This window comes from Gloeophyllum trabeum, assembly GCF_000344685.1.
Source record: "Gloeophyllum trabeum ATCC 11539 unplaced genomic scaffold GLOTRscaffold_00006, whole genome shotgun sequence".
Classification (NCBI taxonomy): domain Eukaryota; kingdom Fungi; phylum Basidiomycota; class Agaricomycetes; order Gloeophyllales; family Gloeophyllaceae; genus Gloeophyllum; species Gloeophyllum trabeum.
Genome location: NW_006920415.1, coordinates 901,049 through 928,929, shown reverse-complemented (window position 1 = coordinate 928,929; position 27,881 = coordinate 901,049). Strand labels below are relative to the sequence as shown.

At 53.2% G+C, this 27,881-nt stretch overlaps 10 protein-coding genes across 10 annotated transcripts; 4 read left to right on the top strand and 6 right to left on the bottom strand.

The window, feature by feature from the left end:
- Positions 1-1,851: 1,851 nt before the first annotated feature.
- Positions 1,852-3,369, top strand: GLOTRDRAFT_41449 (MFS general substrate transporter; the record flags this gene model as incomplete). Its single annotated transcript, XM_007867365.1, has 3 exons — positions 1,852-2,070; positions 2,125-2,997; positions 3,061-3,369. 3 exons carry the CDS (start codon positions 1,852-1,854, stop codon positions 3,367-3,369), a joined length of 1,401 nt encoding a protein of 466 aa, XP_007865556.1.
- A 178-nt stretch (positions 3,370-3,547) lies between these two features.
- On the bottom strand, positions 3,548-4,955 carry GLOTRDRAFT_41400 (SET domain-containing protein; the record flags this gene model as incomplete). The annotated part of the gene is made up of 3 exons (XM_007867361.1): positions 3,548-4,397; positions 4,454-4,675; positions 4,744-4,955. Coding segments are annotated over 3 exons (1,284 nt in total), but the record flags the coding sequence as incomplete, so codon positions are not given.
- A 476-nt stretch (positions 4,956-5,431) lies between these two features.
- On the bottom strand, positions 5,432-7,621 carry GLOTRDRAFT_105719 (APC amino acid permease; the record flags this gene model as incomplete). The annotated part of the gene is made up of 11 exons (XM_007867619.1): positions 5,432-5,752; positions 5,817-6,107; positions 6,161-6,330; positions 6,382-6,489; positions 6,540-6,694; positions 6,753-6,854; positions 6,914-7,037; positions 7,093-7,159; positions 7,214-7,349; positions 7,403-7,449; positions 7,502-7,621. 11 exons carry the CDS (start codon positions 7,619-7,621, stop codon positions 5,432-5,434), a joined length of 1,641 nt encoding a protein of 546 aa, XP_007865810.1.
- Positions 7,622-8,205: 584 nt separating this feature from the next.
- GLOTRDRAFT_128986 (uncharacterized protein) lies at positions 8,206-9,141 on the bottom strand (the record flags this gene model as incomplete). Its single annotated transcript, XM_007867618.1, has 1 exon — positions 8,206-9,141. One exon carries the CDS (start codon positions 9,139-9,141, stop codon positions 8,206-8,208), a length of 936 nt encoding a protein of 311 aa, XP_007865809.1.
- Positions 9,142-9,804: 663 nt separating this feature from the next.
- Positions 9,805-12,435, top strand: GLOTRDRAFT_75964 (heat shock protein 70). Its single transcript, XM_007867617.1, has 8 exons — positions 9,805-10,166; positions 10,229-10,348; positions 10,400-10,472; positions 10,529-10,631; positions 10,685-11,235; positions 11,290-11,561; positions 11,613-11,816; positions 11,873-12,435. Exons 1-8 carry the CDS (start codon positions 9,898-9,900, stop codon positions 12,300-12,302), a joined length of 2,022 nt encoding a protein of 673 aa, XP_007865808.1. The 5' UTR covers positions 9,805-9,897; the 3' UTR covers positions 12,303-12,435.
- A 167-nt stretch (positions 12,436-12,602) lies between these two features.
- Positions 12,603-13,433, bottom strand: GLOTRDRAFT_41149 (acyl-CoA N-acyltransferase; the record flags this gene model as incomplete). The annotated part of the gene is made up of 4 exons (XM_007867343.1): positions 12,603-12,854; positions 12,915-12,970; positions 13,041-13,170; positions 13,305-13,433. 4 exons carry the CDS (start codon positions 13,431-13,433, stop codon positions 12,603-12,605), a joined length of 567 nt encoding a protein of 188 aa, XP_007865534.1.
- A 168-nt stretch (positions 13,434-13,601) lies between these two features.
- GLOTRDRAFT_115998 (uncharacterized protein) lies at positions 13,602-20,598 on the top strand (the record flags this gene model as incomplete). The annotated part of the gene is made up of 13 exons (XM_007867616.1): positions 13,602-13,773; positions 13,823-14,275; positions 14,350-18,735; positions 18,785-18,949; positions 19,003-19,124; positions 19,174-19,326; positions 19,379-19,520; positions 19,570-19,671; positions 19,722-19,796; positions 19,848-19,987; positions 20,044-20,167; positions 20,226-20,425; positions 20,479-20,598. The coding sequence occupies 13 exons, from the start codon at positions 13,602-13,604 to the stop codon at positions 20,596-20,598; spliced, it is 6,354 nt and encodes a 2,117-aa protein (XP_007865807.1).
- Positions 20,350-21,538, bottom strand: GLOTRDRAFT_75954 (ER-to-golgi vesicle protein transport Sft2; the record flags this gene model as incomplete). The annotated part of the gene is made up of 6 exons (XM_007867615.1): positions 20,350-20,425; positions 20,479-20,847; positions 20,905-21,022; positions 21,080-21,106; positions 21,156-21,266; positions 21,324-21,538. The coding sequence occupies 5 exons, from the start codon at positions 21,536-21,538 to the stop codon at positions 20,695-20,697; spliced, it is 624 nt and encodes a 207-aa protein (XP_007865806.1). The 3' UTR covers positions 20,350-20,425; positions 20,479-20,694.
- A 1,721-nt stretch (positions 21,539-23,259) lies between these two features.
- GLOTRDRAFT_121223 (uncharacterized protein) lies at positions 23,260-24,245 on the top strand. Its single transcript, XM_007867614.1, has 3 exons — positions 23,260-23,688; positions 23,744-24,068; positions 24,122-24,245. The coding sequence occupies exons 1-2, from the start codon at positions 23,474-23,476 to the stop codon at positions 24,015-24,017; spliced, it is 489 nt and encodes a 162-aa protein (XP_007865805.1). The 5' UTR covers positions 23,260-23,473; the 3' UTR covers positions 24,018-24,068; positions 24,122-24,245.
- Positions 24,246-24,433: 188 nt separating this feature from the next.
- Positions 24,434-26,413, bottom strand: GLOTRDRAFT_138559 (uncharacterized protein; the record flags this gene model as incomplete). The annotated part of the gene is made up of 6 exons (XM_007867613.1): positions 24,434-25,348; positions 25,518-25,603; positions 25,660-25,767; positions 25,827-26,158; positions 26,211-26,322; positions 26,374-26,413. The coding sequence occupies 6 exons, from the start codon at positions 26,411-26,413 to the stop codon at positions 24,743-24,745; spliced, it is 1,284 nt and encodes a 427-aa protein (XP_007865804.1). The 3' UTR covers positions 24,434-24,742.
- Positions 26,414-27,881: the final 1,468 nt, after the last annotated feature.

The window sequence follows — 27,881 nt, the reverse complement described above, 5'->3', positions numbered from 1 at the left end:
TCCGCTCGGGCTGGACTTCAGCTGGACGTGCTCATGCTGCCCTTCGTGGCGGTGAATCCGCTGTCGGGCATCCGACGTTTAAGGCCCGAGGGAGGTACAATCAACGAACATAAAGGACCCTGTTTGATTGGCACATACACCACATCACGCAAGAGCGCTTGTCCGACCATGACGCGAGAATACAGTTGGGCGGTTATAGTCAAGGTCAAGATAACACTGGTCCCTTGGCAGCCTTGGGCCTAGGAGATGATGGACATAATTGAAATGGCTGGAAGTGCATCGGAACAGTCAAGCACTGAATTGATGAAGACAGCGGTACAATATCTTGTCTCTGACTTGGTCTCTGGCTGGGGAAAGAACCAAAGGGACCGGCGACCCCTTCGTGGCGGAACACCTGCGGAAAACTCGTCATGAGCTAACTCCTCGAAGGGAGATTCAGAGACGTACCTAAGCACAGCTTAGGCAATCTTAGCGCCGACAGCAGGTGAAAGGGAACCGTAATGGGCGAACAGAGTTGTGAAGTCGCTGGTCTCCCACCCATGTCCATGACCCCTATTCAAATGATGTGAAGTTCAGAGCAATCAGACGATTTTCATTCAATAAAGATATTGTGTTTCTTCGGCATACGATATAGATCCTCATATTTGTCGAGACGCATGTCGGTGCCAGTCATGGCGAAAGGATCGTCGAACTTAGGTGACGTGTGACGTGACCGAAGCCCAAACACCTCCGGTCTGTGGGCGAAGCCGGCGCTGTCGGATCGACGAAAGCGGTCGGTCTATCCTCCGCCGTTATCGTTCCTCTTTCCAAGTATAAACCAGACCCTGTCGTGGGTTTCATAGTCCATCACCTACTGATACCAGTGCGAAGACCGGTTTCGAGGCGTGCCAGACTTGCTTTGTCCACTATGTAGTAAAGGCCCGGAAGTCGAAGTCCCGATGCGAGGTTCCCGCACAATACTGAAGCACAGGATTTTCATTTTGCCTTGGTTACTCTATTGCCTCGGACAGTCGGTGTTGATGTCGGTGTTGCAACCGTATCACTGCAGCTGTGATACTGTCCTTACTGGAACTCTGATTTCCATTCACTTCGGTCGACATACTTTGCAAAATCCGCAGACTCCAGAACTCGCCGTGGCGCTCTTTTGACGTCCCAGTGACAGCCACTCGGAGAAGATCAGGGACAATTCTGATGGACCCTCTTGCGTGCTAGGACTCCTAACAGAAGGCGATCCCTACTTGTTTAACAGACAATGGTACCAGTAAGAGTGCAGTCTAGTCTCCCAGAGCAGATCGACTACCTCCGTCTCCATTCTCTCACACGCCTCTCAATAGGGCAATTGCACCTTAATGGAGCGAAGGGGACTTCCCATACGTTTGCGCGCTTAGTACTAATTGACAGTTCATCTGACTGTTGAGGGTCGAGTGCAATAAAAGATGTATGTAGCAAGTTTTGTCTCGTTCAGGCTGCATTCTCCAAGGATTACACTCTTGATCTGCCCCCCGACGCGAACGTAGGTTGCGCCCAAGTCCAACAGGCTTCGTGGTGCAGTCAGTTCCAAAATAGACGCAGTGCCTGTTCACCAAGCAACGTTCCACTAAGTGTGCCATCATTCCGTGCTGTACGGATGGAGCTATTCTTACACGAGGACTGGAACAATTCCGGCCGGAGATTGAGTTGAGAAACCCTCAATGCTATACAAAGTCCATTAATAACAAGATCGGGCTCGGCGTAGGACTTTGTGGCCCACGACAGGCGATATGTAAGGTCGAGAAGGGCCTTATAACTCTCGGACACTGAGTAGGCATTCCCATAAACCTTGCAATATCCCATCGCACGACATTCATGACCATGGACGCCCAACCTAGTCCACCACTTGTCCTAGAGAAAGTCGAGCATGAAGACGGGGACGCAACTCCTCGTGAACCGAGTACTACTGAAAACGACTACGAAGGGCAAGTGGAGAAGACTCCTCGTACCGAAGCCGCTCCACCACCAGATGGCGGGTATGGATGGGTGGTCGTAGCGTGCGGATTCTGGGTGTGCGCGATGACATGGGGGGTTAATGCGGTGAGCACGCATTTTGCGCATGGCGTGTATTCACTTTGCTGATGAGACTCCCAGGGCTATGCCATCTACCTGGGCTACTTCCTGAACAACAACATCTTCCCGGGAGCGACGAAGCTCGAATACGCCTTTGTCGGCGGTTTGTCCATCTCGCAGGCACTCATGATTGCACCTGCTGCAACGGCGCTCAGCCGTCAGTACGGTTTCCGAGCGACCATGCTACTCGGGGTATGCCTCGAATCGGGAGCCCTCATTGCCGCATCCTTCGCAAACAGGATCTGGCACCTATTCCTCACACAGGGCATCCTCTTCGGGTGGGGACTAGGTCTCACCTTCACCTCCAGCATTGGCATACCTTCCCAGTGGTTCCTTAAACGTCGGAGCATCACAAACGGGATCGTCTCCGCTGGGTCCGGCATTGGAGGGATTATCTGGGCGCTCGCCACAAATAGCATGATTGAGTCGATCAGTCTGGCGTGGGCGTACCGTATCACCGCTATATGCCTCTTCGTCGTGAACATCGTTGCCACCCTCTTCATGCGCGACCGTAACAAACACATCAACCCCAATCAGCGGGCGTTCGACATCTCGTTACTACTACGAGGAGACTTCCTGCTCATCCTCGCATGGGCGTGCTTCAGTCTTCTGGGGTATATCGTCCTCCTGTATTCCCTCTCCGACTTCTCGATATCAAAAGGGCTTAGCACGCACCAAGCTTCTATCGTGACCGCTGTCCTCAGTGTCGGGATGACCGTTGGACGGCCGCTCGTTGGTTATTTTTCGGACTCTGTGGGCAGAATCAACATGGCGGGCATCGCGACGTTCATCACTGGCCTGACATGTTTCATCATCTGGATCCCAGCACAGTCGTACGGCGTCTGCGTCTTCTTCGCGCTCGTCAACGGAGCCATCTGCGGCTCATTCTGGTCGGTGAGTATAAAGCTCTATCAAGTTCATACCTTGTAGTACTGACCGCGTCGACAACGTTACCAGTGCGTAGGACCTTTGACGGCTGAAGTCGTCGGGATAGCCAATCTCCCTTCTGGACTCTCGTTGGTGTGGTTGTCCGTCGTCGTCCCATGCACCTTTGCAGAGGCCATAGCATTCGCAATGAGACGCGGAACCGGGCCAAGCAGTTATATAATCATTCAGGTGTTCACGGGAATTATGTTCGTCGTTGCTAGTGTCTGTCTGCTCCTTCTGAGAGGCCTGCAAATTGAGAAACAGCGAGCAATTACGGAGGGGAGGCGATTATCAGTAACGACCATGTTACGCTGTATGTTCAGGATACAGAGGGTTTAAGGCATATGCAATACTTTTCAGGGCCTCTCGGACTTTGGTTTAATTAAATACTTCATTGTCGGTATAATGATACGATAGCAGACGTCAGCAGGACTAGATTAACTTGCAGAGTCAATTTACGAAATAACTCACCACATCGCAGGGGATTAGCAACGAATGCGCAGTTAGTATCCTGCAGTCATACTCGCGCTTCGCTCTCTTCTTCCTCTTCCTCTTCCTCTTCCTCTTCCTCTTCCTCTTCCTCGACGATATCTAGCCGTGTCTGGCCAGCTTGCGCTAAAGCGATATCTTCTTTCTGGATTGCAAAGTTCATGATACTCTCCAAAATCGCTCTCTGACCTACGAGGACGCAAATTCCAGCCCTCCAGAGGACTCGATCATCCAGGTGTGGACACGACTGACCTTCAAGATAATGGTCTAACATTACCTTCACTTCCTCCCGCACCGGAACCACTGGAGGAAACGGTGGCAACCGATCCATGAGCACCTGGGTCATCTCTTGCAGAATACCCGCAGCTTCCACCTCGTCCTGCCAGTCCTCTCCGTCGTCCTCGTACCCAGCTTCTCCTGCCGAATTCCTCATCACGTCCACAACCTCCTCCCACACGCCGTCAATGCCCTTTGCATCACGCGTAACCTCCCACTTCTTCGGACTACCGCCTAGCTGCAGTACTATTGTATCATCCGGGTTGTTCGGCAGAGAGAATCCGTAGCCTAGAATTAATTCTGAATTTGGCTTCGGGCCGTAGTTGTTGAAGAGCTCGGAGCCCGTGCCGTGAGATGAGTGGAGAACTAGAGATATTATTGGCTCGGAAGTCGAAATTTCGCTTTCAGCTTGCGGATGAGATGGATCGGGATACGTTACTAGCCATGAGACAGGCTGCGCCCGACTATGATTGAGGGCATCTATGCCGGGTAGAAGAACAGGGTAGGAGGCTGATGATGGCTTGAGCGAGGGTGTGCGAGAGAGGACGGAAGAAGGAAAGGCGCGTGAAGACAGATATGTCGCTGCTGTCAGATACCTTTCCCTAAGTCGATAAAGGATAACATAAGGAGCGAATATGTAGTTCACTCGAATACATACCATGTGAAGTCTTCCGCCCATTTTTCGTCGACTCCCTTCACTACTTCCTTGCACCGCTGCCATTCCTGCATCCACTGTCTCCTTCGATCAAGGGTGGCTCCGAACAAATTTGTGCCCTTGAAGGCCTGCAGCTCGTCATCAGTGAAGTGAAGTGGCGTCCGCAGCTTCGTCGGCGAAGGCAAAGTGTTCAAGTAAGGGAAATGTCTAAGGGAAGGCGTGCCACTGCAATCCCGGGTCGTCCTGTCAGCGATGTTCCAAAGGACAACTCACCCTGACCCGGCACGGCATACCTTGTCTCCCCAAGCACCCAATGCATGCACACGTAAAGACAGATCACCTCTCTCTCAGACATTGACAACAGACGAGCATTCACATCTTCTCCAAGGACTTCACGCAAAGCGTTCCTAGCTAATTCGAGAGTGATAGCCAGCGAGAACGGCGTAGACACAACGGTTATATCCGGCTGGAGCGGTTCTCTCGTACGCACAGAGAATCCAGATGGTGCTTCACGGTGAGTTCAGTGAGCCCATTGTCACGGTGGTGTGCAGGAAGAGGGTCATTCACTGGGGTCAAAGTACACGGAAGGATGGATCCTGGCGCCGTTGTCTGTAAGCCATCGACGGAATGCGGAGATATTCTCTGATTCTGCGATTTCCGGTGATTCCATCAGGGATTTAAGATGAGGTAGGGGTCAGTGGCTCTGACAGAGGTACACGCGCGGATGCCACTGGTAAAGGAATGGCACCCGGCTGCCGATGGTCGCCGGTCCCGGTGGTAGTTGTGGGTGCTTGTGGGTGTAACGAACGTTATGCTTCGCAGCTTGGAGGCCAATAACCTGAGGACCGAACGTCGCGATGGTACTTTCAAGTTGGACGCTCGTAGGGCGTTACGTCCATATTTTACAGCGTACCAAAAATTACAGGATGTAACATTACAAGCCATCTATTCCGTCCACTAGTTCTAGGCATTTTTCGTATGTCACGATCTCTCGGCAGCCTCAACAGCTCTCACATCCACCTCATTTTCCCTCGACTTCTTTTCTCTTTCCACCTCCGAGCCCTGGCCATCGGATTCCTCATCCCAGCTGTTCTTCTCCACAGTCGGCACGGGTCCCTTAAACCAATGCACGCCTCCATACTTCGGGAAGTAATACCAAACCAAAGACAGGATAAGCACCCCGCCCAGGACGACGATCGTATAGTTCATATCTGCGACGTCCGTCTGCGGGCTGGTCGGGAAGAGGAATACGATGCCCATGAATGCCATCCACACCACCGAGATAACCGCCACCGGGAGACTCTGCGGAAGCGACCGCCCTTCAGTCATCCCGACACCCCGAAGTGATAGCAAGAGAAGTACTCACAAAAATCCCGAGGCTGAATGGCCCGGGCTTGTACTCATTCTCGCCTAGGAACCGCGCCATAATCGGGATCGCGTACGCAACATACAGCGCGACCACGCCAATCGCGAACACCGCGTCGATCGCGCCCTCGCCCGCAAAAGCGAGCAGGCCGAGCGCGATCGAAGAGAAGCACACAAACCACACGGTGTTCACGGGCGTCTTCGTGTAGCTGTTCATGCGGTACAGGATGCCGGAGAAGGGGAGGGCGCCGTCGCGCGAGAATGCAAAGGACTGGCGGGACGCCGCGAGAACCTGAAAATATCATTAGCCTGAAGAGAAGAGGAGACCGAGTGCAGGTAGCTCACCATGCTCGACCCCATCATGTATTGCACGAGGACGACGATAGCCCAGACAGCGAGGGTGCCCTTTTCTCCGAAGCTGTTGAGGAAGATCTGCGCCATGGGCTGGCCGATGGGGCTATTCATAATGCTGTCAAGGTCCGTCCCCATGCAAAATGCCAATGACACGTTGATTGCTGACAGCATTGTGAGATAGACGATCTTACGATCAGGTGTTAGATACCCACCCCATCCAAGAATACCCGCGATAGCAATAGCATTGACAATCGCCCATGGAACAGCGGTAGCAGCGTTGGACGCTTCCTCGCTTATGTGGACGCTGGAGTCGAAAGAACCTGATGAGCGCGTCAAAACGGTTCACCGATATGAACTTAGAGTTGCTTACAGATAGTCCAGAGAGGCGCTAGGAAGCTCAAAATAAAAGCAAACCCATCCGGCCATCCGCTGACATTTGAAAAGTTACCGAGGGCGTAACGTGCACTGTTCTTGAATTCCGAGGGAGTGGCCGCCGGCAGAGCTACAATAACGGCTAGGCACAGCCTATGATGCGAGGAACTACTTCAGCGACCGACACGAGCTAACCAAGATACACACTCACATAACGTTCAGGATGACGTACACCGTCTGCAGACGCGCTAACACCCGGGTGGCCAGAGAGCACACGATCGATTGAGTCAATACGATAGCTGCGTAGCACCCACTATCGTCGGGCAGTGATTAGTTTGTCATGCAGGTGCGGTCTAGAGATTGGACTCCTACAATAACTGGGCATTGGTGGCCGTAAACTCTTGGCCCGAGCCAATGCTAGCTGCAGCCATGACTTGGACTGCGCAACCCCAGTCTATTGAAGCTACAGATGCTATAGAACCGATCGTGTTGGAGTCTAAGAGAGAGGATGAGATGCTGAGGACACTGGTGAGCCGGGGATACGAACTCACATCCCACGATCCAGGCTAGCAGATTACGCCATCGTGGAGACGAAAGAGAATGTGTCCAGAAGTACAGCTATACGGCAAACAGCTTGAGTGTGAGCCGGGACAGGCAGGTAGATGAACTGACACCACCGGACGTGGGCGCCGCAGATGCCAGCTCAGCCATAGACATTCCGACGAAAAGGATGAAAACACTGGCGACCGCCCATCCCCAGACCATTGCCGACGCGCCGCCATTGGGAAGCGCATAGAGCAGTACGGATCTACACCACAAACGCAGTTAGAAAGCGAGCTTTTCCTGGTTGAAGGCACCCACGCGATCGAAGGTAGCAAGCCAATTATACTGAATGCTATACCGAAGACCTACACGGATCCATCAGCTATGCCAAACAATCCCCCCCAGTCGCTGGCGCACCTCCAACGGCGTGAACGCTCTCTGAAACTCCTCTTTGTACCCCAATGCCGCGAGCAGCTCCTTATCCGCGAGGGCAACCGCGTCCTTCGGATTCTGTGCTCCTTTCTCTTGTGCAGGCATACCAACGACTAGAGAACGAAAAGTGCAAAACCGAAGAGGGGGGCGTCATACTTCTCAGCCCCTGGTATATATAGCATTGAGTGGGGAGCAGGAAATTCTCAGCTCTTATCTGGACCGTATGCTGTAAGGGCTTCAATGGGCGTCAAGCGTTCGGTTAGGCACTTCGGGGGCAAGATAAGGCAGGCTTGCGGGGATGCCCGATCTAAATCTAGTCGGCTCCAGCCAATCAGCGCCCACGAATCCATGTATCCACCGCCACCATCAGCGTGAATCCGGCGATACAACCCAGAAATACCGTGCAAAGTCGCCGAAAGCCTTTCATTTCTGACATAGTCAAAGAAACACTCCTAGGATCCGGAGACTAGACCTGCTGCACTTCACTGCCTCCTTCTGAATCATAACGACACCGACCTGTTTGAAGTGCAGCGCTGAAATGATTCCTGAGTCATGAGGGCTCCCCGGGGTTTGATACTCCCCTTTCACACAATGACATAGGTAGGGGTCATCACGGGAACTACAATATACAGAATTGGGCGTCGGCGATTTTGGAGGGATCGAACATGTTCACCGCCCAAGCTTTCAGACTAAAATGACTGCGCCTCTTCCCTGAAACTTGACTCGCGGAAGTAAACCTCGACATGGCCACGCAACCATGCCTGAGTGTCCTCTTCGAGCTCCAGGAACGTCTCGCGATCGCTAGACAGCTTCGCGAGCGGCTTGCCCATGGCCGCCCGTCGCTCCAGGAAGCGCCGCACCAGCGCGCCGTCGTACGCTGACCATTCGCACCATCGCAAGGTGAGCAAGCGAGGGCACAAGACCCCGGCAGGATTGCCCTCATCCAAATCCCGGTCCACGAGATAGTCTAGAAACACATCGGCTGCCCCTCCGCCGATGTCGAGTTCCCGGATGGACGGGAGGCACTCTAGTAAGAGCATCGTCCGTTCGGGATCCACTGGGTCGACTGCTTCTATGACTAGGGTCTCAAGAGCTGGGTACACGAACCCATCGGGAGGCGACAGTTTATGCAGCACTTCTATCGTCTTACTGAGAACTTCCCAGCTCATCTGGAGGAGACCAAGCATACGCAGGTTCGGCGTACTGAATGACGAGAGGAAGTACTCCACAAGTAGGACGTCGCTGTAGTTCCCCAGCATGAGCGAGTGAAGAGTCGGCATGTTTACACAGTCGAACTTTCTCTCCTCAGTCGAAAGGGCCACTGACGAGTCTTCAAGGGATAGGTAAATCAGGGAGGACGCCACGCAGGCCAACATGTCCCGAAAGGGTCGTGGGTCCATGGGGTCCCCTGAAGAATGTAGGTGCAAGACCGTCAAGTGGGGATTGACAAGATGAAGATTCTCGCTCAGGCTAGTCGTGAACAGCGAAAGCGACCTGACCTTTGGAATGTAGGGTAGATGCGCTACTACGGCTTGCACCCCCCACGCAAAGCGCAGTCGGTCGAGATGCAGGGCAGGCGAATTAAATAGTTCCCGCATTGCTAGTTTGCAGTTTTCGTCGGCCATTAAGGAAATTCTCCTGGAGGGTCCGAAGTCAATGCTGCGACACCGTGGGACGTGAGGCGACAGAACCCGAAGTAGTTGGTGTAAGCGCTTCAATTCCATCTCATGTATGTCCAAAACAAGGGAGAAAACAGAACTCTGTGATCGATGCAATACGAGCCTCAGGATCTTCATGCGCGAGGAACCAGAGAGGCAGATATACGACCACAGAGAAGGACTGTTGACTGCGACTCGCCGCCATCTTCGAGACACCCATGAAACAAGGATCCCGAAGGGAAGGGGATGCGTTTTCTTCGATTTGCCATTACGAGTCTTGGATAGAACATGTTCCTTGTTATAGTTCCAGATATCGAGCAGTAGCTCGTCCGGAAGAAGATCTATAGGGCAAAAATCGACGGCATTATATGGTTCTCTTCTATCATACCAAGTCTCGCGCGGCGTCCAACCCCGGTCAATTCAGAAGATCCGATGATGACTCTACTGAGCAGCGACAAAGCGTACTTGCAGACACGTCGAACGTACAGCTTCTCCCTTCACCGCGTATATGAAACCGCGAGAAAGACAAGCCAGTGATGCAGAGCAGATGGGACAGTCACTTGTGATTCGTGAATGTTCGGTGAAAGACAGAGCGAAGCCGTGGGAAAGCGATATTGCTAGCGTTGACGTGTCAAGTGCGCTTCAGACGTGGCAGGCCTTATAAAAGTGCGGCGCGTTGTTAGCAGGCGCAGGCACACTCTCCTCAACACCATCACCATCACCATGTCCCGTCGTCCGACGCGCTCGCAGTCGCGGCGCATGGCGTCCTCGCTGTCGCTTCTCTTCTTCGCTTTCCTTGCTCTGATTCTGTTATGTCCGCCCGTACATGCCGACGAGAAGAAGTCCGAGTACGGCACGGTTATTGGTATCGATTTGGGCACGACGTATTCGTGCGTGGGTGTACAGCGGGGCGGGCGCGTCGAGATCATCGCGAACGACCAGGGTCACCGGATTACGCCTTCATGGGTCAGCTTCACTGACGACGAGCGGTTGTGAGTACACTTCGGTCTGGCTGAGGGTGTCATGGGCTCTGACCGACACCTGCGTTCAACAGAATCGGTGACAGTGCTAAGAATGCCTATCACTCGAACCCCGAAAACACTGTATTTGATGCCAAGCGGCTCATTGGTCGCAAGATGGACGACCCTGAGTTGCAGCGCGACATGAAGCACTGGTACGTTCAGTTTAGCCCCGGGGTCACGATCTAGGACTCAGTATTCCTCAGGCCATTCAAGGTCGTCGAGAAGAACGGCAAGCCTGCTATTCAGGTCAAGCACAAGGGCGACGTGCGCGAATTCGTAAGCATCAGGTTTCTTTGAGTCAACGAAGTTCTGTAACTTATGAGTTCGATTAGACTCCCGAGGAGATCAGCGCCATGGTCCTCACCAAGATGAAGGAGACTGCTGAGGCATACCTTGGCCAGAAGGTCACCCACGCTGTTGTCACCGTCCCTGCCTGTAAGTCTTTGTTCGATCACGCCCTTTCATTGTCTTACGACTATCTGTTCTAGACTTCAACGACGCCCAGCGTCAGGCTACCAAGGATGCCGGTACCATCGCCGGTCTCACTGTCCTTCGTATCATCAACGAGCCCACGGCCGCCGCCATCGCGTACGGTCTCGACAAGAAAGGTGGCGAATCCCGCATCATTGTCTACGATCTCGGTGGAGGTACCTTCGATGTCTCCCTTCTCTCCATCGACGACGGTGTCTTCGAGGTCTTGGCCACCGCTGGTGACACCCACCTGGGTGGTGAGGACTTCGACAACCGGGTTATGGAGCACTTGATCAAGCAGTACAAGAAGAAGACCGGTACCGACGTGTCCAACAACCTGCGGGCTCTCGGAAAGCTGAAGCGTGAAGTCGAGAAGGCCAAGCGGACGCTCTCCAGTCAGCAGTCTACCCGCATTGAGATCGAGTCTTTCGAGGGCGGCAACGACTTCTCGGAGACCCTGACTCGGGCCAAGTTCGAGGAGCTCAACATGGACCTCTTCAGGAAGACCATGAAGCCCGTCGAGCAGGTGCTCAAGGACGCCAACGTCAAGAAGGAGGAAGTCGATGAGGTAGGTCAAGTGTTCATTCCTCAGGTATATCGTTAGCCTGACTGCGTCGTCCAGATCGTTCTTGTCGGTGGTTCCACTCGTATCCCCAAGGTTCAGCAGCTCCTGAAGGAGTACTTCGGCAAAGAGCCTTCCAAGGGTATCAACCCCGATGAGGCTGTTGCCTACGGTGCTGCTGTCCAGGGTGGTATCCTGTCCGGCGAGGCTGGTACCGAGGACGTTGTCCTCGTCGACGTCTGCCCCTTGACTCTCGGTATCGAGACCACTGGCGGTGTCATGACCAAGCTCATTCCCCGTAACACTGTTATTCCCACCCGGAAGAGTCAAATGTACGTTTAATTCTATGGGACATGCTTTCGTTTTGCTGACAGTTTCGGCAGCTTCTCCACAGCCGCTGACAACCAGCCTACGGTCTTGATTCAAGTCTACGAGGGTGAGCGGTCTTTGACGAAGGACAATAACCTCCTCGGCAAGTTCGAGCTGTCCGGTATTCCTCCCGCGCCTCGTGGTGTCCCTCAGATTGAGGTCACCTTCGAGATTGATGCCAACGGTATCATGAGGGTGTCCGCTGCTGACAAGGGAACGTGAGTACCACAACAGTCCCCAAGCCATTCTACTGTGGCTTACACCGTGTTTTCAGTGGCAAGTCCGAGTCGATCACGATCACGAACGAGAAGGGCCGTCTCTCACAGGAGGAGATCGAGCGCATGGTTAAGGAGGCTGAGGACTTCGCCGCTGAGGATGAGGCGCAGCGCAAGCGTATCGAGGCACTCAACAGCCTGTCTTCCTTCGTCTACGGTCTGCGGACCCAGGTCACCGACTCTGAGGGTCTTGGTGGCAAGCTCGAGGAGGCCGACAAGAAGAAGATCCTGGCCGTCGTGAAAGAGACCACGGACTGGATCGACGAGAATGGGCAGTCTGCGAGTGCGGAGGACCTTGAGGAGAAGCTGACGGAAGTGCAGAGCGTGGTGAACCCCATCACGAGCAAGTTGTACTCTGGTGGTGGTGCTGGGTACGCGCCAGGGCCTGATGATGACCAGGAGCCGCTCCGCTCGCACGACGAGCTATAGGGATGTTTTGGGTGTGCAAAAACGCCTATTGTAGGTCTTTATTATGACAGTAATTAGAATGAATTATTTGCTTTCGCCATCGCTTGTATTTATACCTTGCAAGAACTAGGTAGCTTCACCATATCCAACGCCATGATGCACGCAGGAGGACAAGCGGATGGAACCAGGGATTGTGATCGACACTAGAACATCTATGAATACAACTGCAGAGGTACAAGAGCACGACAGAGACCCGAAGACGACAGAGGAGGGCGTAGAAAGCTATAAGGACAACAGAGCGGACTATCACTGGTTATAAAGTTAACGGGAAGATACGTCGTCAGGATCGTAAGACAGAGGAGGTATAGGGATTGCACGATAAGGGGCGAGGCGTAACATGGAATGGCCGCTGTCACTCCTGGGGGAGTCCTCGCCAGGGCTAACCGCGAGGACGAGCCGGAACGCATCCTTACCGTTCAGATAGAAGCGGTATAGGCGCTTCTCGCGTATGAACCCAAGAGATTCGTAGAGAGAAAGGGCAGCCGAGTTGTCGAATTCTGTCTCTAGCACGATCTTTGTGGCGCAGGAGTTCTTAAGCACGAAATGAAATAGGACCACAGAATTTACGCTCACCTCTTCAACGCCATGCTGTTTCATGGTATCAATGGACTTTCTGACTAAGGAAGTAGCTGTGGACGCGCAACATACCTTAGAGTCGGAACCCTGGAGAGGAGGCTATCAAGATGAGCTGGAGCGTACCTATTCCGCGCTTCCTCCACGATCTGTTAACACTGAGCATTGCGATATACCCTCTATTGGCAGAACTTCGGTGCTCGCTCTGCTTGCATACTATCACGCCGACAGGGTCTGAGGAGTTCACAGGGAATGCCTAAGGAGCAAGGGGGAGGTCGGAATCACGCTGGATGCTCTGCTGGCCTATAATCTCACAAGAAACGACAGGTGTGGCCTGAAAGACAGCTATGAGATGCCCGCCTTGGCTGCGTGTGTATACGGACTCGCGACGTACCACTGATGCAGGAAATAACGGTACGTGTAGATAACGTACGGCTCACTCAATTCGTTTTGCACCAGAGCCATGATGTGAGGCAAATCAGACTCCCCGACATACTGACGGTATTCGATTTCAGACATACGGTGGAGGAAGAAAGGGAAAGGCTTGCAGCGATGCCGGCGGTGAGACTAAGTACGAGCCACGAGGCAAGCCACACGGCCTTTCGCGTGACGAACGAGACGCGTCGCGTTCAACATCTTCGCCACCCAGGTCTGAGGCTTTGACTGCGACTTGGTCTGCATGCCGCGATGAATTCTATATCCCATCTACGAGCAGCTCTCATAAACACACTCAGCCCTCGCGGACCTAGTCATGGCGAACCGGAGTTATTTGACGAACTGAACGAGTCTAGGGATGCATTGTATAACTTGTTTGAAGTGGGGCCGAGGAACGGACAGGAGAAACGGGAGTTGGAATCAGGTGAGTGTGCATCTTGAATCTGTATATATGGTTTACTGAGCCAGGGCAGGTAAAATTGTGGTCAACGGAAGACAGTTGGCTGTTAATCAGGATTTCTGCCGTCAAGTTCTCTTTCTCTCAGAGCAACTCGACGCGTCGGAGCGATACTGTGCCGAGCTCCTGCACGCAGTCGAGACGGAGAGTCCCAACTTGAATGCTGTCGCAGCAGTGGAGAGAGCGATACTCCTACATCACCGTAGACGTCGGGACCTTGGTGAATGTCTGCGGCTCATCTTCGAGGCCTGTGAAGTTGCAGACATACAAGGTTCGCCCAGAATCTACTCTGCAATTAGGGCCTTCGCCCGAGAATACGTACTCCCTCCTCGTCCCGACGCCAAGCACGACGACCTTGGCCTCACGCACAGAATCTTCAATACGCTCGAAGCCCTTGGGACTGAGCTTGCCAAAGCCCATAATGCCAGACAGACCGCTACAAGTAATACTGTGATCGTCCCTGAACCTGGTAGCGTGTTCTATTACCTTTCCTTTGCGCGCATCGCTGAAGGCATCTATCCGCAGGGCGCTCAGCTTCTTTAGCGCAGGAAGTCCTTGATGTTCGCTGCGAGTATCTCAAATCAGAGCGACGCACTTTGGCTACTGTGGTGTTCCTCATTGCTCGGCTTGGATATTACGGACCATTTGACGTCCAAAGAGCGGTTGAATGGTTGTCCAACAATCCCCAACATGCCATCACCTACTATATCCTGGCCGCCACTCTGGTCTCCCTCGATTCGGTTGATCCCCTGACCATTGGCGGTCAAGTCAGAGGCATTCTGGCCTTGGATGAGGACAGGCAATTGCTGCCTTACATGAAGAAAAAGCTTGATCCTGCGACACAGTGGAAGGAACCTGGTCTGAAAGCTACTGTACTGATGAAGTGGACGCTCTTCCTGACTGAGGCTAGACAACGCAATCCCGAGCTGGAAGACAAGGACAGCTTCAGGACTGAGCAGCTTGAGACCAACATTTGGAATGCGCTTCAAGGGGACGCATTTACTTATCTTCTTGCCATAACCCTACGGCTGCAAAGGACCCTGAGAAGCTCGCTTCCGTCTTCTTTCGCAAAGCAATTACGACTGCCCATAGATGCGGACGGTCTCGCGGAGTTGCCAGACCCCGATTTCAAGCTGGCGATCCTCGAATCCTTCGACGCTCTGGTCCGCGGCCTGATTTCAAGCGCTCTTTCCGAATTACGGAAGATCAAACAGCGCCAAGAAGATCTGCTCTTGACTAGCTCTCGAACTGGGCGCGCTCCCTCTGGATCTCGGGTACACCAGTCGGTGCGATTCGCACCTTCAGGCGAACAAAGGCCTCCTAGGAACGATATCGCCACACTCTTCGCTTTCATCGGCGTGCTGTACACTGCTCTACCTCCCGATACCGCTCTGCAATACTGGGGCGCGCACCCGCCTCAGACAACGCGTACTCCTTACATCGTACTTACCGAAATGCGCTCGCCCAAACTCCCTTCCTTTTTACAATGGGCTGTGTGGTCGACACAGGCCCGCGACCCAGATATGTCAACGGCTCTGTATGATATGCTTTCGGGATTGTCTAAAGGCCCTCAGTGTGCAGAGCTTGCCTACAATTTCATGGCCCGAGGAGCAGGTGAGATCATGCCAGGGTTCGATCTGTCTGCTTCGACTTCTAGTAGCAGTTACTCTAGCGTGCCCATGGTGTCATGGAGCACCATATTTGGCATATTGGAGTCCTGGGCGAATGCTGCTTCAAACCATCGTGCCCCTCCATCCAACCCCCCAGCCGCTACTCAATCGTCTAATCAACCATGGCAGCAACAGCAGCCGGCACCTCCCCCGCCGCAGCAACATCATCATCAGCCATTAATGCTATCTGCGAAGGACATCTACCTCGCCGATGCGTTCCTGCGACTACTGGCCACGACGGTCACATACTCACCACCTGTGCGTGTGGCCGTCTGCTCGAACGTGCAGTTCCGTGCCATTCCAACTCTACTATCGCTTGTCCCTCTGCCGGTTCCTCTTGAACTCAAAGGCGCTATATTCGAAACTGTTGCAGCATTCTGTCTCCCTGGTGCGGGTATACAAGGGGTCGAAATCTGCAGAAATGTATGGCTTGTCATGGAGCGGCAAGAAATCATTGACGTGCGGGGCGGCGCTCGCCTCAATCTCGCTGCTGTGAGAGGCGTCCAGGTGGAACTGGAAGAAGTGGAGTCGGTGCACAAGTTGTATCCTGCGACGATACCATTCCTAAAGCTCCTCAGCACGCTTATACATACCCCGAAGCGTGTCCCATTGAAGGTCCGTATGACGGATGGTGCACCGATCCAGACAATCCCAGAAAACCTTGGGTCTACCTACCGCTTCCCGGGCATCGGTCCTTTTGTATCCTTCGTCATGGACACGGTGTTCTCGAAAATCCCTGATCGGGAGTACGCGAAACTTACGGACAGGCTCCAGATCAATGATCTGTGTTTATGCTTCATGGAGCGATGTATCGCGAGCTATGAACTCGAAGGCCTTCTCGGAATGCAGGAAAGCGACGCTCGAATGACGCCAGAAGCATTAGCGTCCTTCGTGATACATCCCGGGTTTGACATCATGAAACGCCTCCTCACGGCATCCCCAGTACAGTCGACCGTATTAACCTTCATCACGGAATGCTTGGATGAACTTGACAGAGGCAACAAGGACCACGAGCCTTTCCTTTCGAGCATGATCGTCCGCGTCCTGCGGATCATACTGCGTGTGCTAGAAATCCAAGACATTTACCTCGACATGCTCATCCCTGTATTGTCCGAGATGGATGCTATGCCCTTTGCTGGCGTAGTCCCACCCCGCTCCTACTTCCAGAAGTTAGACCAAGCTCTGGCTTTCTCCCCCCAGTTTGTTCCCCCTCTGGCGGCATGTGTTGTGCACTCTAGTTATCCAGAGCTGGCATTTCTCTCCGTCAAGATACTGCATTCCCTCGCCTCTTCGTCGGCATTCACGAATCTGGCTGCTTTGATTGAGAAAAGCAGTGACTCCGATCGGATACTGGATGGATACAGACGGCTAATGGAAGCTGACACTGCGGAAGATGTCGAGCTCGCGGAGGCAGCTGCTGATCAGTGGACGGGTGCGGGAGCGGCAGATACTGAAGACATCCCCGTCTCTCTCTCCCAGGCAACCAAACTCGCCGCTGTGGATCTGTTCATCGAGAATACTCAACCTGGAAAGAGGTACCCGAATATCGCGCACTATCTTTTATTAGGAGGAATGGGCCCTGATCATCATATTCAAGACCCTCATGCGCTGGATGGCCGAGCTACCAGCATCCACGTTATATTTGACATGCTCACCGCGGGCATCCCAAAGGTGAAGGGCCATCACAAGGAACGGAGACGCCAGCAAGCTCGTCATATGAATCCTTTGTTCATTGCGCAACCTGGCCTTGCTGAGCGCCTCTACCATGTCGTGTATGAACTATGTTCCCATACTCAGACGTCAGACTTTACTATGCGATACTTGCGCACCCGAGAAGACTTCTTTGCAAGACAGCTGGCCGCTGTGACGTTTAAGGTGCCCACTCTCGAAGATGATCCTTTCGTCGAGGTGGTTTACACTGATGGAACGCGCGTAACCACTACTGCACCAGTCCTCTGTTCTTTCCTCCGCCTGCGGTCATGGATCATTGACATGGCTGCGCTCGAGCTACACGTCCTAACGAACAAGGGCCACAGAAGAGCAGCGTCGGATCTGTTAGAGATTGTCTTTGGCAACGATGAAGCTATATTTGAAGGTGTTGATGCTGAGGGTTTAAATACCACGGTTATGGGGCGTTTCAACGATGTGGGGCAATCTCACAGCCGGATCATCGAATTCCTGCACTCTCTGGATTTTGATTGGTCAGACAGTGTCGCGCCGGAACCGATCGAGCTGCAGTTCTTGTCCCAATTGAATTTGCTCTCATGTATCCGCACGGACGACTCGGGTTGTGAAGTTGTCGATGAAGCTGCAGTACTATCTCTCCTTTCCGATGCCCGTCGCGCTCTCAATGCTCAAGGCAAGATTATCACTCCCACACATGTTCAGCAGCTAGCGGCCGAGACTCACTACGTTCTCGAGAGCTGTGTAGTTGAGAACCACCGTCGGAAAGTTCATTACGCCGTCTCCGCAGGATATGAAGCATGGAGGAGACTATTGGATATGACTCTCATGAAGTGCTTCACGCAGTTGCCTCACGATAACAGGGAAAACTTACTTTTCGACCTGCTGCACGCTCTGCCGATGGCCATCCGGTCACCCAACGTTGAAGAAAGTACCGCCGTGTTACTTTCCGAAGCTATACTCTCGTGCATCACGAAGTTGAGGGAAGATAGGCGACATCAGATCATCGTGCAGTCGGCAGGCGGAGATACGGAGGCAGGCACTTTGCCCCTGGAGCGCCTGACCGCTCTACTCCGCAATATCTTGGACATCATTATGGACACCAACAGTAACGAATTCATACGGGGCAACTTGTATGCTGCGCTCATTAACTACCAGCACCTAGTGACTTCCAAAGATTCCGGATCCGAGTCGGACATGCGCAGTCTTTCAGCATCCATGCTCACCTCCTCCATCACAGATGTTTCTCTGTCCTCGAGCCAACTCCCAGTCGTTTCCCAGGCGGCTAGTCAGAAGAGTCGTCACGGCACAGCTACCCTAAGCAGTGTCAGCCTTGCCGTTTTGAAGGGTACAGCGGATCGCTTAACCACTGTCGTAGCTCGTGACGCTATAGATGGTAACGAAGTATGGAAGTCAATCGCGTTCATGTTGCTGGACGCCTTGGTTCACATGTTCCGGCCGGAAGCGCATAACAATATCCTCACATCATTAGTGCGGCACGGTGTCCTGGCGAACGTTGTCAGAGGGATCAAAGAAACAGATCTTCTGCTTCAGTCCGTCTTAGAGCCGGAACCTGGTACGTTCCACAATCACCTTGTATTTTGGTCTCGCTGAATTCTGCGCAGATGATCTCAATCCTCTTTATATCTATGAGGCTAAGATGTCTATGCTCATCCAGATAGCGCAGACACGACAAGGAGCTGAACGCCTTCTCGAAGTACAGCTTCTACGTGTGCTTGGACAGTGCGATTTTCTTGACGCAAGGCCAGAACTCAATCAGGCTTTCATAGGTTCGTATGCTTCTCAGCAGTTCTGGCTAGCCACCTTAATGACACTACTTTAGACCAGGATGACTTCTTACCATCAGCTATCGAACGCTACCACCAACTCTTCATGCCTGCTTTGCAAGCCGTTGAGGCCATCTTGGTGACTCTGGGATCCCAGCACGTCGGTGCAGCTAAACAGGTGACACGCCTCCATCCGAGAACCGCGATCCTTATTGACCTATTTCTAGGCCTTGGCTTTCCTATCGAGCCATAGGGATACGATCGTCATATTATTGAAGAACGAGTCGTCATCTACAATCACGCTGTCAATCGTCGAGGAAATTCATCTTTTGGTATCGCTCTGTGTCTCTGTATTACCATTGGTTCCAAAGTCCGAAATGGTAAGCATAGCTCGTTAGGCGATATAGGGCTCCTACTGACGGCCACTCCCAGCTTTCTTCGAATGCAGGTTTCGGCGGCATTCATGCCGCGATCCTGAGTTTATCTGCTAGGGGCCTCGCAGCTGAGCGATGGCTGCATAACGTGCTCCCTCAGACGGAGGTTGAAAGAAGGGATGCTACCGTTTACTTGCCTGGTAGGTTGTCCTCCTTCTTCATACCGTCGTGGGATTGACCCCTTTGCAGGCCAGAAGTCTGAAACTAAGTTCAGTCAGTCGGTTAGGCAAAGGGAGCGAATGCTGCGGGAGTCGTTGGTAGCATATCTAGGGGCAGCCAGTAATTTTACTGGTGAGTCTTGTGCAAGGGTCTGACCTCCATGTCCTAATTTTATACATCAGAGCCCGAGTTCAACCTCGTACTTTCGCCGGTCACCACCTCTTCATTCAAAGGAGACGGTGCCGCGCACTATCAAGGTCTGCAGGGCTGAGACTCAATACTGACACGCGATGCTGACGTCCTTTCAGCTTTGATACCCACTGTCGGAGATGCCATAGAAGCGTTGAACGATATTTGCGAGGATCTGTCAAACACGCTGACGCAAATCTCTGACATTGCGGCCGAGCTCGCCAACAGGGAACATCTGCAGGTGGATCATATGCAGGAGGTGAGTTTCAGCTATCGTAGAAACTCGGGTCTCGCCACATTCAAACACCTCTGCAGATACTAGAGATTTCCGATGCAGACTTCCTGGATGAGCTAGATATAGGTCAGAAGCGAACCCTTGTCTGCCGAGTACTCGAAGACATGGCAAGCGACGCTCGCAGAGTGGCGGGTACCCTGCTCAGTACGTTTCGTCGCTGCCGTCGCATATCCGACCATGCCAACTCATGTTGAACCTGCAGCTACCATTGAAATGTTATCACTCCTTCTATGGCGGCATCTTTTGCATTATGGCGAAGGGCGAGATACCGCCAGTCTGCAAATGAAAGCATCACTATCGCAGTCGATGCGGTTTATAACGGCTCCGGATGCCAATTCATTCCGTGGAGAAGTGGGCGGGAGACTGGCGCCTGTGCTGCAGCAGCTAGTCTCAATCGACCTCGTACGTCTCTCGTATACCGTTACTCGCTTGACCCTGACAAGGAATTGGCATAGGAGTCCCCGGTCGCGCCCAAAGAATGGCGTTCCAATAAGGCTTATCTCGATACCTTGGTCCGCAAGCTTCGGGAGGTCGCCGATCTCGGGGAACAAAATGGCTACGCCGACGGTTTGTGAAAATGTGCGAAACCTGTGTATGCTGTCAAGCAGATGTGTAGCTATAGTTCTGTCATATCTTCATCCGTATATCTCTGGTGCTTGGCATTATATATGTTACAATGGTAGGAGGCTGCCTGCCCCTCGGAAGGCCATTTGAGAGCCGAAACGGAGTGTCTGGATACCACCTGGAAAGTACGCCAGTACATAGGAAACGAGAGCGATGACTTGGATCACGGCGAATACCAGGGAACCGATATATGAGTGGGCCTGTGTGTGTTCTCTGATGTCAATGTCCATTGGGAAGTGGACCTTTGAGAGACTCACACCCAACGAGAAGTACAAGGTCAATCCAAGGCTAGAGAAATAGGCGCCAGTAAATGGAAGTCTCTCTTTTGATAGAAGGTGCTTGAGATGGTTTATGGGTCCAATAAGGACGGAGAATCTGTGAAGCGTATGTCGGAATGACTTCGGGAAGGGAATAGAACAGGGCGTGACATACCCGAACATAACCAGTAAGCTCCCCAGGCTAGTCTGCATGTCAGACTCGATATTCGAGCAGAACGTCGGGTACTGACCTGAACGCAAGAGCGAACTTCGCTGGCCGCAGCGCCAGCAGCGGCATTGTCAAGAATGCGACGAAGAAACACACTGCGGCTCCCAGGAGGCACGCTCCGAATCCTAACAGCCTAACCCGAGTCCCCTCTATCCGTCACTGTCCTTCATAGCAGTGGGTACGGACTCACCTCTCCCATCTGGACAACGCGAAATACGCCTCCTCCTCATTCGACCGCTCGTTCGACCGCAGCGGTACGTAGCCGGCCCCCACAGCATTGTAGAACCGCGAGAACGGGTTGGCCGACGGTGCCGGCTGCTCCTGCAAGTCGTCTGTTGTCCCGCGGGCCCAGCGGAACTGCGATAGGTTTGCGCGGAAGTTCTGTTCGGTGGTAGCAGGTGCCATTTGGCTTGTACGCGTCCCGCCACCGAAAGCGCTACGTAGGGTCCAGGCACGTGGACCACGTGCCTGCACAGCTATGTTTGTTTCCGGCGGCGTGGCTTCTTTCCGGAGTGCTTCTCGTTTGCCACAATGTGGCTGATCTGTGGCAAGGACTCTGTGGGTGCAAACTGGCGAGTTTCATTCGTGAGAGGGGTACGCTCGACATCCTGCAAATTACTACACCATCATATCGATGACGCAAAGACGACCGTCGCAGCTTCGTCTGACAAAACACTCTTGAACGAACTACATATCTTATGACGCCCAATCATGTCTACAGGGACGGCCGTAGTCGTGACCGTTGACATTTAGTCTACCTGTCCAGATTTTCTGACGCCAGGAAGGACAGGGGCTGCATGCCTTAAAACCACTCTGCATTTGCTCGCTAACCAGGGCGCCAGCGTGTACAACAGTCGGCCTGTACCATCAGTGTAACATCGAGCATCATCGCATGCCTCTGTCGAGCATTAATCCCACCGAGTGTGCTGAGAGCGGTTCAGGGCACATGAAGGGTTGACGCAGCCAGCTTGTCTGACTTTTCCTTGTCAGGTGTCATCATCTTGCCCGAGAATCGTGCGCGAGGCGAGCGTACTTCGGAGAATAATCCACCTTGACGGGTCTTTAGTGACACCAGGGGGGTTTAGCAGTATTTATGAGCATGACTGTCATACCTTTTTGTCAACGTCGACCGAGATGTGTCCGGGGCCTGCATGTTACTCCAATAGGTTGCCTGAGAGAATAGTTGCGCTGACTTGCGTTTCGCAAGACCGGAGCTGGAAAGATGACAGACACCTCGCACCTCTCTAGTAGCGTGCTAGCAGATGTATACCTGCCGACAGTACATGAACCTTGTTCTCAGATGCAACGACTTGGGAACGCATTGTGCAGTGTAACAAAAGGTAATCCAGTGATCAGAAACAGCGAAAATGGCGGGTGCCTGGCTTCAGGGTTCAATTACTGACAAGGGTGGTTGACCAGGTACAAAGTGCATCGCAGAGCGACTAAAGTCAAATAAGATTCCGGACGCTGAGAACCAGCAAACGCTGGCATGCTATCCCTAGATCTAGAGTTGTCGCATTGAACGTATTCTTACCTACGCCCATGTTCATAGCGCCTCCCGCGAGCATGAGACAATCCTCATTGCTTGGCGACGGCGGTCTGAATTTCCGCAATTTATTGCGCAGTGGAATCGAAAGTATCAAACGCGGTTTGATGTCGACGACCTCGATTAAGGCAACACATGGGATCCTCACCTCGCACATATCGATAGCCCTGCGATTGTGGGCTTGACAGCTGAAGTTTGATCAAGTGATACAAAACCGTCACTAGTGGCGCGGAATCGGTTTCATGGGTTACGCTAGGACAAACGCACGATAAGGACGACGAGCCATACGGACACGGCCGCTGTTTCTCATACAGACTGTACCCGAGCAGGGCCTCGGCGAAGATGCTGGGAGAGTTGCAAGGAAAACCGGCAGATGTGGGTGCTCGTTGAAAAACATACAGCGGTGAAAGCGGGTAACAACGTCGGGGACGGGGACAATACGAGTGGCCGCGGCAAAAGTTAGCTGATGGCCAAGTTCGCTTATGGCCCTTACGCACGGTGCCTGGGATGCGCTGTTCCTGGCTTCATCTGCGGGCAGATAGCCTTACAAATTCTGCCTCTTATATTTGCATCAAGACTGTCTCATTCTGGTTCACCTGGCATGTCACTGACAAGAGAAGATCGCGCCTGACACTCGCCGACTCTCACCTTACATACCCGTGCCAATACCCTCTGTCTATAAATTAATCCCTATCGGACAGACACACTTCGCTTCTCAGGCGCATCCCCTCTCACACATCGGCACCCGGTCTCGTACATATTGCTCGCAGGCATCGCTCTCCCAGCTCATAACCATGGTCTCCCCGAGCACATTGAATCTCACCGCGCTCTCTGCCGTGAACGGACAGTCTGTCTTTGAGTGCTGGGCCTTGCAACCTGGGTTCGTCTCGTCCGCGCAACCCGGTACCGCTGGAGCCATCAGCCTGCAGCTGGGCAACCTGGCGAACGCGAGCTACGCGATCATCCCCGCGGGTTTCGACGCAGGCAGGCATAACGCGCCGAACGTGCAGTGAGTGCAAACCCGATTCGTCTCGCATCTGATGCTCTTAACGATGGGTGTCCAGATACGTCGTGTTCCTATCAGGACTCGCGCACATTACTCTTCCGAATTCTACGCAGGAGGCGTGGGTACAAGGCGGTCGTAATGGGATGATCTTCGCTGCGGACACGGCCGACGTCAGTTTGCTGGGGCACTCTACGGCGTACCCCTCGGGGGACCAAACCGTCGCAATGCAAATACCAACAGAAGGAGGGCTTGTTCCCAACCATACTGTGCTACACAGTGGGCCCTGTGTTGTTGGGACGGAGTACAAAAGAAATCTGATAGACTTGGATTAATGCTATTGTTGGGACTGTCATCTTGCTTTGATGCATATGGACGCCACATATGTGAGTATGCACGGGTTTTCATTGTACCCCCGTCTGACCTTCTGTTGTTCAAGTTATACTGTTACAAACATCAAGCTGCTCGGGCTTTGGACACATTATAAATGTAGACCTATCGGTTTCAAACTGTAATATCCTACTCGTCACTCCTTGCATAATGCACCTGTGCTTCAGTCCGTCTCTCGCTTTGGCGCGTCATATCTTGGGTTATATTGGCTCACTTCTCAGGACCTGCAACTACCGTGTCCGTCTTTCCCCGACTTATGGCTTCTCTGCATCGCCTTCTCCAGGTCATTGCACATCAAGAAGCTGTCAGCTTCGGTGCTTCTCCACCTATCAAATGTGTTGCTTCTACTCATATGTGGCTGAAAGGGCAATGGAACCCTGACTTGTCTCACTCGTCTGTGCGGGTAGAGTATTCTTAACACCAAACATACGACGATGCCATACTACACAATTCTACAGGGTAATTATAACATTGTACAAGAAACCCGAAAGGTATGCACAGCTAGAAAACGAGGACGAGGGTAGACGGGAGCAGGTGGGGATACGGTGACAATAGACGAGTCCATACAGCATAATATTACAGTGCCAGGTGCCTTCCTTCTTTCTTCCGCGTCCCCGGGACGGGAACAGACGACGACGAGCCCAAATAATCAAGAATGGGAGGGTTATAGTCATGAGTCGGCCGTGCGAACCGTCTCCGTCGTGACCTGAACGCCTTCCGGCAGTCGCTCGTTCTGCTCTGCGCCTCGCCGATCCCAAGTAAAGCTGGCCAGCTTTCTCAAGCGTCCTTGCTCCGCGCTGCCTTTGGAGCCATGTGACGCCCGGTCATCCTCCAGCACGGTCGGCGCCTCCTTCACCGGCGTCTCGGGCATCGGGCCCAGCAAGCCCTTGCGGTCCATGTCCGCACTCATGGGCATCCGCTCGCCAAGCTGGAACTCGACCGTCCGGGTAGCCCCCTGCCCCGTGCAATCCAGCGCCCCCACCTTGAACGGCGTCGCCGTCGTGGGCTCCGTCTCGTCCGTGCCTATGGTGGTCTGGCCGCCATACCCCGTCGTCGCGCCGAACGTCGTCCCGTGGCCGCGATGGCGCCCCGTGCTCACCCCGAACACGCTCGTGAAGCGCGTCTTGAACCCGAAGCTCGTGTGCTTGAACCGCGGGCCGCCCGTGCTGCCGTCCGCGTACGAGTCGTCGCGGTCGCTCTCGCCGTACACGCCGAACATCCTGAGCAGCGCTGTTGCGGTGACCGGCAGGTTTGCGACGGTGAGCGACATGCAGTCCTGCGTAGGATGGGGCAAAATAATAGCGATTATGTCAGCACATGGTCATTTCCAAATCGATCGAAATGGCGCTGTCAAACAGAACGTCGCGCGCGATGTGATCGGCGATACGACGTGGCCGATTGCGATCGCGACGAGGCAGGCGCGATCGAAGGGGGCGGGGACTAACCTCGACAAGAGCAGAGATGACCACCGGGATTTCACCGTCGGTAATAATGTAGTATGCATGGGCTAGTGATACAACTGTGGTCACGACTGGCGGACAAAATATTCAGAGCGAGCTGGAATCATATGATGAGGCGGCCACGTACTGCTTGTTGAGAAAATGAGCATAAGGCGTCGCTGGAGCCCGCGGTCCCGAATCCCTCGGATAAGTCGGATGGGCAGAGTGATGAGAAGAAGGTCTGATATCACGTCCGCTAATCATTGATGGTCAACATAGAGAACAATGGCACAGGTCAAACCAGATGGTTCTTACAGACGACTTGACATATGGCGACCTCCTTGTTCAGCCGGCACTGGGGGCTTCGGGCATCTTTCCAGCCAGGCTCGGGCTCGCACACCCACATGAGCTGGGCGAAGAAAAAGAATATTGCGGCGACGAACACCCCGGCGACCCATTTCAGCCTGTACCGCATGACGGGATCGGGGTCGAGCCTGATTATCGAGTAGAGAATTGCCAGCCGCGCGGACCAGATGATCGTGTAGAAAGTGACGGCCATCAAGTAGTACGCTGCAATGCGACTTGTTCTTGAGATTTCTGACGGGTCTTCGACGTGCATGAATACCGCGGCGAATTGGATGAACAAGCTTGGCAGAACCGTCAGTAAAAGTAAAGTACTGACGATAACGAGGCTCTCACTTTATTAATGAAAAGAATACCCAAGCGTCATCCCACCAGTATCGCCCTCTCCGGATGTACAACCGCGACACGGTCATGCATATTGCCACGAAACCGCACACGGTCTCCGTTACTGCACTGGAAAATCAGCCCAAATCCAGCACAAGGCAAACAATACGCCCACTTTTTATTTGCACCAAAGGATCCTTCGTGTCGAGTCCCATTGCTCACCGAAACGCAGATGCAAACGAGCGTGCAAAAGATATGTATATACACCGAAGCAAGCGGACGAGACGGAATGGTGGCAGGAGAGGGGGGGTGGGCGCTATAAGAGAAGACGCAACATAAGTAGAGCTCTGCAAGACGCGGACGGGCAGATCAAATCTTCTGGCGCAGGAAGGCAATTGGGAATCCAGAAGAGAACTGCACCACGACCTCATCATCCCATCGCGCTCTGCTTCCAAGAACGGTCTCCAGTCCATTGCACGCCGGCGCTTCCCGGCCGCGGCCTGCATTATTCGCGGGATCTCCGAGAAATCTCGGCCAAGCCTCGAGGTTTCCCCGCCGAGACTATCCCGATATGGCTAGGTGCGGTCAATTTACCCCGCTGCAACCGGGATGAAATCCTCAACGCCCGGTGGCAAAGCACGGAAGTAAATGCCAGGATGCCTCGACCCACACCGTCCGCGCGCACTGCCTGGCCAGGACGGAAGTTTATCTTGAGTGATGCTCCTTGGCACTCGTGAGTACTTTAACGACGTTGCACCATCTGACACAGTGACAGCCACGTCCGGGTCTAACGAACTCTAACCGCACCACGTTCCCTCTGGGTACGTAAATACTTCCTGCAGTAGGTAAACTGCAGGTAAGACGAAGTACATCTGCTTCGCGGAGTACGATCTCTGTCTCTTGTACGCTCAGTCACCTTACGAAGTTTTAACATGTACAGTTTGTTGCCGCGTTCGCTCCAGGTTCACCATTCACCGCCTTGTCAATGACAGCAGGGGGATCTCCATATTTCAGGCTGCCGAGCCTCAAGCTTGTCCTCAAGATGATCTGATGAGCTACGTATATGGATGCCCTATAAAGCTATTCTATAGTCATTGGCCTGCTGTCTGAACCTGAAGCGCAGCGTGTTCTCATTGCTAGCGCCTCAGTTTAGAGATGAAGCATTGCCCGAGTTACCATCTGACGTCCTCAGCACATTTGAACCCTGCCAGTGGCCGGGCGCGGCCTGTCAACTTGTCAAGTCCGCGTCAACTCCGATATCTTTTTTGGACCCTCTGGCAGCTCTCGCAGGGTCTCCACCTTCAGGTTATTTTCTGCCAATGACATCCGTCGATCCGGTTGAAACTGGATTGCGCTTTGTGGCGTTCAACCTACTCAACACGCTTGCTCCCTCGGATTGTTGTGCTGAATCTCTGCAGGATCGTCATGGAATAATTTGCTCGGCCCATCCTACCTATGAGCATCCGCCTCCCAGCTTGAACTCAGAGTCTACTCCATCACATCGCTTGTCTCGGCGTAATGGCCGGACAGATACGGCTGGGTAAGATGATGTCTCTGGAACATCTGACCTGCGACACCCCGCAATATATCAAGCACCTACCCAGCCTTGTCTCTGGCAGACATCATGTTTGTCGTCTCGTTACAAAACTGTTGTTGCTGAAAATATTCATGGTTTTATTGGAG

What these genes read in the sequence shown, in the direction of transcription:
- GLOTRDRAFT_75964 (XM_007867617.1), top strand. Translation starts at nt 9,898, where the DNA reads ATGTCCCGTCGTCCGACGCGCTCGCAGTCGCGGCGCATGGCGTCCTCG. An exon ending in CCCACCCGGAAGAGTCAAAT is followed by an intron (nt 11,562 to 11,612) that starts GTACGTTTAATT and finishes CAGTTTCGGCAG; the next exon opens with CTTCTCCACAGCCGCTGACA. An exon ending in TCCGCTGCTGACAAGGGAAC is followed by an intron (nt 11,817 to 11,872) that starts GTGAGTACCACA and finishes CCGTGTTTTCAG; the next exon opens with TGGCAAGTCCGAGTCGATCA.
- GLOTRDRAFT_121223 (XM_007867614.1), top strand. Translation starts at nt 23,474, where the DNA reads ATGGTCTCCCCGAGCACATTGAATCTCACCGCGCTCTCTGCCGTGAAC. An exon ending in CATAACGCGCCGAACGTGCA is followed by an intron (nt 23,689 to 23,743) that starts GTGAGTGCAAAC and finishes ATGGGTGTCCAG; the next exon opens with ATACGTCGTGTTCCTATCAG.